Raw genomic sequence first — 10856 nt, 5'->3', positions numbered from 1 at the left:
TCTGTCGCACAAATCATATAGAAGAGAGTGCGCCAAGCACTTTCCTGTAGATTAAGCGGTTCAAAAATACATCATATGTATATCTTACTCCCCTACTCGCGATTTTGGACCAGATGCCTCCGATACTTTTTGTGACAACGTTGTTTGTATGTGATGTCCAGTCTATATGTTGTTTGGTTAGTGATACAACAAAATGCTACTATGCAGCTTGATTTTTTGAAAATTGAGAACGAAAACGAAATCTGTAGCATTGCGCTCTCACAGCCGAGAGAACGAAAAAGCTAAAAATAGAATGTGCTCTCAGCTTCGGCTCTATGAGGGCCGTGCCAGCAATTGTGTTTGTATGCGTGTGAATATACACACATAACAGCATATTTGAATGTGTTGTTATCCACTGCTCTGGCAGTCTCTGGTTGGCAAAGAAACAATTTTCTTAATTTTTTAGCGCAGATCACGACCTACCGCAAATTTCTGTTGATATATGAATGCATTTTGTGTACTGAGGTTGGCTGCGTACAAAATATGTATTTGTAAGTCGATGCAAATATTTATGTAATTGTGCATATGTGCATAATTCACGCATACAACAAAAGGTGCACGCACGCTATTGGCTGAGACAAGAACTTTTCTCGAGCATACACTTTCCAAAAAGAAAAGTGAAATCAATCTAACTGTGTTCTTAACATAGTTATTGCGCAAAAAGCGCCTTATATAAAAATTATATAAGCTCTTAAATTTTCCTGTAAAATTAATCGTTAATAATTTCGGTAGTATATCATTTAAATAAAGCATGCATTGCATGGATTAAGCCACTAACTAAACAACATATAGACTGGACATCCCATACAAATAGCGTTGTCACAAAAACTATCGGAGGCATATGGTCCAAAATCGCGAGTAAGGGAGTAAGATATACATGAAATGAAATTTGAGTGAAAATAAATATCTTTAAAATATTAAAATATACCAAATTAAAAAAAAAAAAAGGAGCGATTAGATATTTATAGTTTTAATAATTTTGGTGATCAGTCACTTGACCTCCATATGCAGGTGCTTGCCAAAAGTTGACCCATTCGACCCAACGAACTGCTGCAGGTAATAAGGGGTCAACATTCATTCATCAAAATCATTAAAAAGAAGGGCGCGCGTCAGACGCGCGTCAGCCCATTCACAGACATTTGTATGTGTGTGTCTGTGTGTAGAAGTCCAAAATCAGAAATCCTAAAATCTTGTTAAATTTGCATAGGGGACAGGCAGGCAGCCAAGCAACAGGCACACAAGCGCATAAATGCTTCTATTCATACACAAAATATGCAAGTATGCGTGTATAGCGAGTCCAAAATATTCTAAATGCACACATGGCAACGCTTGGGTACCCTTACCAACGATAGCGAGCTAAAATGCAAGAATTTCGCATCGACGTGGCAAACCCTTTCTCTATTTCATATTAGCCGTGCCTTCAAAAGGGTAGAAATGCCTCAGCATTTGAGAAAAATTGAATTTGTGCGCAGTTTTGCTCGTCGAACAAATACACACACACACACATTGAAACGATCCCTAAACATAGAGAGAGCATTGAGAGCTGAGAGTAAGTGCGAGCGAGATAAAAGTTAACAGCGTTGCCGTTCTATCGCACAAATCATATGGAAGAGATTGCGCCAAGCACTTTCCTGTAGAGTAAGCGGTTCAAAAATACATCATATGTATATCTTACTCCCTTACTCGCGAGTTTGGACCAGATGCCACCGATACATTTTGTGTCTACTTCTGGTACTCATGTCTAGTCTATATGTTGTTTGGTTAGTGATTAAGCACAAGCACTTTGCGTCGATCGCAAGCTCTAAACTTTTTCGCTCAATGTACTTCGAAGACGACACGACGCAAAGCAGCATCGACCAGCTTTGCTGAAGGCAGGCTGGCGACTAACTTCGTAGCTCTTGTTAGCATCAGCAAGCCGCGACTTCGGCATTCGTTCGTCTGGTCTTTGGAGAACGAACAACCAGTCGGCAAGCATGCCGTACGATGCCTTAAAGGCCAGGCTAGAAATTGTGCGTCGCATTCAAATGTATGGGCGTTACTCATCCTAGTGTTTATATTGTCTTTGGTAAAACGGTAAATACGCAAATTTAAAGAGTACTGACAGTAAGTAAGAATAAAAAAATCAGCGATGCCGTTCTATCGCGAAGCTCTAACCCCTTCCACTAGTTGTCCAGCCTATATGTTATATGGTTAGTGTTACAGGTTAGTTATAGTTTAAGTATCGAGAATACGGCGCAAATACACAAATGCAAATTGCTTATCACATTTCAGTGTGGATTTTAATTTATTTCTCTAAACACCTACGTGCCTCACATACATCACCATTCCTTATTCACCCTTTCAATGACCAACTTAAGCAATTCTCAAGCAGCAAGTAGGATCCAAGTTTACTTAACAAAAATGTATGTTCATTCGCATTGTTTAAAAGTTGCAACTCAATTCAACATAAGTTGTACATATGTACAGTATGTCAATAAAGTGTTTTGACTAACGAAAAAAAACTAATTTTTTGGGTTTAGTTGAAAATAAATGTACCTAAAAGTGAGAATTTTTTTTCAATTCTAATTTATTTCGATTCTATATTTTTCCTAGAACTTAATGGCAAAAAGAATTGTTAAATAACATTACCCAAACATTTTATAAAATTAAAAAACTAAAAACATTCAAATTTTATGCTGTCAATAAAGTGTTTTTACACGAAACTTTATTACTAAATAACAATGTTAAAAAAACAGGAATATTTTTTTTTAATACTTTGTGTGGCTGCCATTAGCGTCACATACAGCCTGCAATCGCCGTTTCATTGAAACAATAAGGTTTTGTATGTATGTTTCTGGAATCTTCTGCCATTCTTCCAGTACAGCAGCTTTTAAATCAGTTTTTGATTTTGGACTCCGCTTTGCGACTTTTTTTTTCAAATATGACCACACATTTTCTATTGGATTCATATCTGGACTTTGTGGTGGAGTGTCTAACACCTTTCCACAGTTGTACAACAGCCAAACTCTTACCATATGAGCTTTATGCTTCGGGTCATTGTCCTGGTAAAATTTAAAAATTGGCTTATTGTCCTCATAGAATCCAAATTTCTGTGCACTACTGACGAGATGTGTCTGTAAAATGCTCAGATATTGTCTAGCATCCATGGTATTCTCAATGAAGGTCAAATCTCCTACACCCTTGCTCGAAATACACCCCCACACCATCACTGATAGTTTTCCGAATTTAACGGTTGGAATAATATTGCGGTTTTCCAACGCTGTTAGTGGCTTTCTCCAGACTCTGGATGGCCCATCGTTGTAGAATAGCATCATCTTGCTTTCGTCACAGAATATGACGTTACTCCAAAAATCGTTCGAACTATTTACATGGACTTGAGCGAACGATAGCCGCTTCAAAATATTCGCCGCCGATAGTAGAGGTTTTTTCCTGGCAACTCGTGATGTGTAGTCATTGGAATTCAGTAATTTTCGGACAGTTTCATGTGACACATCAACACCACTTTCTTCCTTGAACTCCTGAGCAATATCCCTAAGCGAAATTTGTGGATTTTTCTCAATTTTTCTCAGAATTTTTCGCTTATCTCTGTCAGAAATTTTGCAGGGTCGACCACATACTGGCTTTGCCTCTAGCCTATCTTCCTTATTGGCTCTGTTTAATATGTTGTATATCGTTGCTTTTGATAAATTAAACATATCAGCCAGTTCCGAGACTTGACGTCCCATCTGATGGTTATAATACACCAGCTGAGCGACTTCAAAAGTTGTTCTTTTTCCTGGCATTTTATTTTTCATAAAATTAAAGCAAAACGTTATAAATTGCAATAGAAAATGACAAGAAAAGTCGAAGACACAAGAGAAGCCAAAACGCATGGGCCCAAATCTAACGGGATCACCCAAAAGAGAACGGCAAAACAATTTACCGTAGCTGTAAAAACACTTTATTGACAGCATAAAATGTGAATGTTTTTAGTTTTTTAATTTTATAAAATGTTTGGGTAATGTTATTTAACAATTCTTTTTGCCATTAAGTTCTAGGAGAAATATAGAATCGAAATAAATTATAATTGAAAAAAAATTCTCACTTTTAGGTACATTTATTTTCAACTAAACCCAAAAAATTAGTTTTTTTTTGTTAGTAAAAACACTTTATTGACATACTGTATGTATGTAGGCAAAATGTATTTTTGATTTTTTAATTTAATTTTAACATGAACATGTATTTTACTTTTGCATATCTATTTGTTTATTGATAATACCATACGCATTCTGTTTGTTATTGGTATACTTTCTTTGTTGATGAATTCAGCTAATTACAGACAATAATTGTATTTATTACTTTTGATTTTGGTTAAATTGTACACAAGATAAATCATAATAAAAGTACATTGTACGTAAGAATGTTATTTTGTGGCAAATACATATAAACATAATGAAGAATGTATTGCATGTATATAGAAATATATACCTATAAAACAGATAAATATGTATAACAGGTATATTAAAATGTATAAACATATAAATATGTATTAAGATTTAGAAATTAACAAGGATTAATGCTTTTTATATTAACCAAAAAACATTCCAAGTAGCTTTGTGCTATAGCATCATCTTAAGTTTAAATGCATAGTCGAAACATGTGTCAAATGCAACTTACATATTTTAACATTTTTACGTTTTTTTTTTTTAGTTATTTGTTTGTTAACGTAAAATTGAATTTATGAAAATTGTAGCTGCTATGCACATAAAAATGTAAACATTTTACACAATGCCACTTACCGGACTACAGTGTTTTACCAAATTGTGAGGTTTCGAATTGTGTTAATACCAACCCTTGTGGTTTTTGGGTGTTTCCCATAACTAAATTATAATTGAGTTGGATTGTGAGATACTTGATGATACCCACAGTTCAGTGTAACAATTAATCATTAAAAAATAGCTTGTAAATTCTGTTGCTGTAGAAATTACTAATTAAACGAGTTATGTTTACTTGTAATAAATGTGGGTCCAGTTCTTAATAATTTTGGCGTAGCATTGTGTATGTTTCGACGTGCAAGCCTTTCCAGCTATATTCAGGAATCATAAATATTGAATTCAGTTAGAATAAAAATTTTTTTTTACTTTTTATCCATCCTCGTTAAGCGGTTACATATGAATGGCATTTAGGTTGCATGTAAGCTTAAACAAAAAAAACAGTTGAAATTTAGGTCATAATATAAAAAACTATTAGTGTCTTATGATCAAACAATAAGCAAACTACATTAAATTGCAACCCTTTCCACATCTGGTAAAGTTAAGTATGATGAACTCTCGAGTACACTTATCCTGTAACAATTGATAAAGTTAATGTGCCGGTCACGAGGTTTGGAAATTCATACGTAATGTTGCTACTTGTTGTGCATGAGAGTGTGTACATTCACGACCGTTTCTTCTGTTAGTTTATATATTAAGATTTCGTTAAACATTTATAAATTTCTTTAGGTTTTAGAGTTAATTATTTCATTTATTGTTGTAGCTTATATGGCCGTCAATTAAATATGTAAATAGTTTTTTTTTCACTAATAAGTATGTTATTTAAATCATTCTTACTTTGTTTGTATATAAATTAAGGACTTAAACGTTATAAGAAAAATGTTTTATAAAGTGTATTGTTTACTGATTTTCTTCATTTCGTCAATAATTACATTTTGTAATTTATAGCTTTTTTGTTTTCTACCAGATTTTTTTTTTTTTTTTTTTTGTAAATGCTTTAACTTTATTTGACTCTGCTTCATTCTGACCAACTATGTCTACGTCGTGTATGTAGTCATGTAAGATTTGTTTGTTTTGATGACTGGCAAATGAGACTGACGAATCATCCGTTATTCATATACATATGTACGGATATTACAGTAGTATTACCATAATTCTCGTGCTAGTGCTATCATAGTAATCAACGTGGTGCACACTCATTTTGTTTTTACTATATAGCGAAGGTCTCTGCCCATATATGACATGTAGACGATTTGAACTAATTTTACGTACTTTTAGCTGTAGCTTTAACCGGAATTCTGACTAAACACAACTGACTATCAGCGACAGCGCAGTATGGGATCTGTTTCGTATTTTTCATTTACACTAATAATATACTTGTATGTGTGTATGTCTAGTTGTATGTTGCTGTGTATGTCTGTTTTTTGGTTTGTTGTATAAGTATAATAAGTATATAGCAATATAAATAATTTGTATATAAAGTTCTTGTTTTTTCTGTGGTCTACGTTGCAGTTAACGCCGTGTTCCATCCTCATTATCGCGGTTGCATCATTAATACATCAAGCGGTCCAACTATACTGTCCCCGTTTCGGCAAATAACAGTAACATTGAACCATTGATATCAGAGCACAAAAATGTTATTGCTGCGAAATATGTATGTATATTCACCTTTATTTGAGGGAATTTTGTTTTTGTTGCTGCTGTTGTTATTGTCGCTACTGCTAAACGCTGAATGCACGCAATCACCGCTACGTTGACCCTACCCACCCATTTATACGCGTTGTGCACGATCTTTAGTTCCACACGCGCAAAAACGAGTCCCACGATCCTGTTGCTACTGCCATACCATTTTCAGTGACCCCCAAACATGAAACACGGTTATCGTGGCCGGCTAGAATGCCCGAGCGCTCTGCTTTCATTGTGTCCCATACATTACAGTTAAAATCATCGTACCCCGCCAATAGCAGGCGGCCGCTTTTGGAAAACGCAACGGAGGTGATACCACAAATTATGTTGTCATGTGAATACATAGCTAATTCTTGATCGGCACGTATGTCAAAGAGACGACAGGTTGCGTCATCAGATCCTGTCGCAAAGGCTTGTCCATTAGGGAAGAAAGTGACTGCATTGATATCAGACTCATGTCCGGGAAACGTTTGTTTGCAAACACCTTCTCGTATGTCCCAGAGCTTCGCAGACGCATCACATGCACCTGAGACAAAGGTTTTGCATTGCGGAGCCAGGGACAGGGCCATCACATCTCCCGTATGGCCAAGAAAAGAAGTAACCTGCAAACCAGTTTCGATGTCCCAAAGACCGCACGACATATCTCCTGAGCTTGTCACAATTTGATTGTCGTCTAGGAAACGGCAGCACGATAGGTAGCCACCATGGCCCGGCAGTTCACGGGACACACGTACGTTACCTTCGCGTGTCTTTAAGTTATAGATTGAACACATGTTGTCGAGGCCACCGCAAGCGACGTAGCTTCCCGATGGTGCGTATGCACAGGTCATTACCCACGATGAACGCAGCGGTATGGCATGTACTTTATTCGTGGTATGCGAATCCCAAACTATAAGTTTACCATCTTGTGAGGCTGATACAAGATTTCTGGAGTCATTTCCCCAATGCATGGCATAAATTTTGGCCAAGTGACCGCGCAGCGTCCGTCGCGTGCGCATTTGTATACGTCCAATAGGTTCTAGCAAAGCGGCAGCCTGCAAAAGCGACGTATCGCATGCAGCCTTTCGTGCATCACGAATCGCATTCTTTAGAGACTCAGCTTCTTGTCTTAGACTGTCTAATTCATTCATCTTAATTTTCTTGAAAGTTTCGTTCTTTCTTAAAATTTATCTCTTTCGCACTCGTAGTGGCACTAGGACTTCTTATCACGTCGTGAGAAAATGGACTGTTTAACTTGATGTACTTCTGGGTTCAAAGCTAAATATGTACTTTAAGTTAGTTTGAAATATATTCATTATTATTATGCTAGAAGCTACTCACGTTTCTATATATATATATATATATATATATATACATATATATATATATATATATATATATATATATATCAATTTGTCTTTTCCTTGATATCTCTTGGTATTTTGTATTCCGGAATACCGGTCTTTGAACCGTATACTGCAATGTTGACTTAGTTGGGCATTCACCGGTAATATATTTCCAAATGAAGATGTATTGTCTTCAGATTTTAAGGATCAAATTTTGTAAAGCATACGATTTTAAGTTTTTGGTACACACCGATTATCCGTGTTTTCCTGCTGGTTAAACTTACATAAATTTTTTGGAACACTTACGTGCCTTGGCCTGCTGTGGCGAGTTAATTAATTTGCGAAGTATGAGTGTTTCTTGGTATTAATTCACATAAAAGAATGTGCATTTGAAAACCTAGAACTCCGTACCAAATCGGTGGTATTTGTGTCCCTTTTTTACAGTGATTCCCAACGTTTGTGATGCACGCCGATTGCCTTTTTACAGTTCTTTCAGTGAACTATAATCCTCCTTTTGACACTTTTGGTCTATAATAAATAATGCAGAACTTATTAATTGAATTGAAAGGCGATAGGAAAAATATGCTCACAAAAATCCTCAGCCTATTTTCCACTGGTTTTGGTTAATTTGCAGATTTCCGTTTACACTTACAATATATTAAACTATTCACTTAACTGTGCTAGTAAAATAATTTTCTCTTTTGCTGATGGCCGTCCGTCTATTTTCACCCACTGCTTGATTTTTTCGATTCCCTTTTTTTGGTACACCAAAATCGCAATTTTTGCACCACCGCTGTCATTAAAGAGGAAAGTAATTTGAGCAAGCAGTACAGCCAGTGTTTCAGATTGGCGAGTATTGGTACATAAAGCAGCAAAAGCAGGTTCGAATGTAACCAGTGTCGGTGCGACAAGCATAGTTTAATGTAAGTGAGCATTTATCCCATTCGCACCAACAGAAAGTGGGTTTTCATTGAATTGACAGAGGGAGAAAGAAATACAAGAGAAAAATCAATTCTAAATACTTAAATATTTAAAATTACAATTATTTATATACACATTTGTGAACTTACTTTTAACTTAATATAATAAGTCAAACAAAAAATTTAACATATAACATATATAACTAAACTTACATTTAACGATACATGTTAAATAAACATATTACGTTCATAGTCATATATGCATAGATATAGATATACATATATATTGTACATGTATTTATATATATACATATATATTGTACATGTATATGTATATCTGTATGTATACCTATATCTATGCTTATGATTACATATATATATATATATATATATATATATATATATTTATTTATTTATTTATTTATATATATAATTTGTATATATGTATATTTGTATCTATTAAAGATAATATAAATATATATTATATATATATAACTTCAGATATATTTCAGCGACAATATATTTTAATAGTGAGCACACACACCTAACCACTTTGAATCCAGAACTTTTACAAGTTTTAAAGTTGCTTTATATCCTTAAACTTGACAATATTGTGTACACAACAAACTGCTCAGTAAATGTATGAAGTTAACTCCGTATGTTGATATTTAAACCTGGACTAATCGCTAATTTCAACTTCTTCACGGTATATCAATCTCAACACAAGTTCTCATTTGCACTTAATAAATGATAGCCAACACCTAGAAAGATTTCAGGCATGCTCGATAGTAATATCGAATTTCTGTATCATCAATGTACGCTTTAAATATGGATGCGTTTTCATCGACATTCAAAAACACTGGATGTGAGTTCGAACGAGTAGCGTTAACAGTTAGTTGTGGGTAATGCATACGTCTTACATGTACGACGGTTCCCGACACTAACTAACTCAAATTAGCTGGAAGACTTGTTAGGAAATGGGATAAAAAGGTTGATATTATAGTTTAATATATTTTCAAATTATTGCACAAACTTCTTACTGCTGTCACACTTTACATTGGGGTTTTGCGTTTCCATCGATAGCCCGTGAAAACGTTTATAGATGTTCTCATTTAGTCATCGATACTATTTATTTACCCGATGTGAGAATTACAGCTGATTTGGTTGTAATTTTTATTTTTAAATAAACAGAGTCATAAAATGCCTTTGTATACACGAATAGAATATTTAACCCTACTACTACGGTACTACTGCGGTACCTTCAAAATGATTATGGAGGAATCGCACCCCATATAATCGGCTGCAGGTCTGCAGTATTTTACCATTTGCACGTAATCGTTGGAAAAAAATACATTCCCGATGAAAATGTTGTTTGCAAAAATAAAAACAATTTTAAGGAAATGTTTTAACAGGTAGTTTAGCAAGACCGGGGATATTTCTTCAGAACGTACAAACTTCCTTAAATTTTCTATTAAGCCCATGTGCAAATGGTTTCCATATTTTATATTAGAATACAACTTTGATTGAATGATATACATATAAGATAACTAACTGTTCCACGCGTAATGCTGCCGAGTGACGGCGTCATGTCAGCATTTCCGCTGCAGCCGGCAACGCCAGTAATCGGATACCTATGTTGTGCAATATCCGATATTGCGGATATGCTTGGTCGGCTTGCCGAATACGACTCATCTGCGTGCTTTTCTGAATTGTCAAATTTATTTTCATATTTTTGTACTCGGTCACCCAGCCTTCACTGCAAACGGGTAACAAATAAATGTCACTCAATCAACGCACCCAAAGAACTTCTAATTTATACAAGAGCACATAGGCTTACACCCTAGAGAGTTTTGCTTCACTCTATAAATGAGCGCAGAAATTTGGACTTATCGGCATGTATACAATGTATATAATGCAACAATGTTGAATTATTGGCCAAAGTTTTGTTTCTCTTGCACAACACTGGCCTTGAGCGAAATGTCACAACAGATGAGTACATATGTATGTACTGTACGACGACCTACAAGACCACGGAAGCTCTGAAAATCAGTTAGAAGTCAATAGTGAATAAGATATATCACTTGTTCTTCATAAACAAAGAAATGAAAAGTGTACCCTCATTTCTTTCATTATGT

At 35.1% G+C, this 10856-nt stretch overlaps 1 protein-coding gene across 5 annotated transcripts; it reads right to left on the bottom strand.

The window, feature by feature from the left end:
- Positions 1 to 5723: 5723 nt before the first annotated feature.
- Positions 5724 to 9475, bottom strand: Gbeta13F (guanine nucleotide-binding protein subunit beta-1). 5 transcript variants are annotated; one of them, XM_015168356.3, is made up of 4 exons: positions 9266 to 9475; positions 8392 to 8594; positions 7797 to 8329; positions 5724 to 7733 (listed from the first exon to the last, which is right to left on the bottom strand). In XM_015168356.3, exon 4 carries the CDS (start codon positions 7604 to 7606, stop codon positions 6584 to 6586), a length of 1023 nt encoding a protein of 340 aa, XP_015023842.1. In that variant the 5' UTR covers positions 7607 to 7733; positions 7797 to 8329; positions 8392 to 8594; positions 9266 to 9475; the 3' UTR covers positions 5724 to 6583. The 5 variants fall into 5 exon arrangements, with proteins under 5 accessions (XP_015023842.1, XP_015023843.1, XP_015023841.1 ...); XM_015168357.3 differs by having other exon boundaries at positions 8478 to 8594; XM_015168355.3 differs by having other exon boundaries at positions 8392 to 8554.
- Positions 9476 to 10856: the final 1381 nt, after the last annotated feature.

The sequence above is a fragment of the Drosophila virilis genome, unplaced genomic scaffold, assembly GCF_030788295.1.
Source record: "Drosophila virilis strain 15010-1051.87 unplaced genomic scaffold, Dvir_AGI_RSII-ME tig00001562, whole genome shotgun sequence".
Taxonomy (NCBI): domain Eukaryota; kingdom Metazoa; phylum Arthropoda; class Insecta; order Diptera; family Drosophilidae; genus Drosophila; species Drosophila virilis.
Note: the sequence above shows the minus strand (reverse complement) of the source record. Positions and strands in the feature narration are given on the sequence as shown.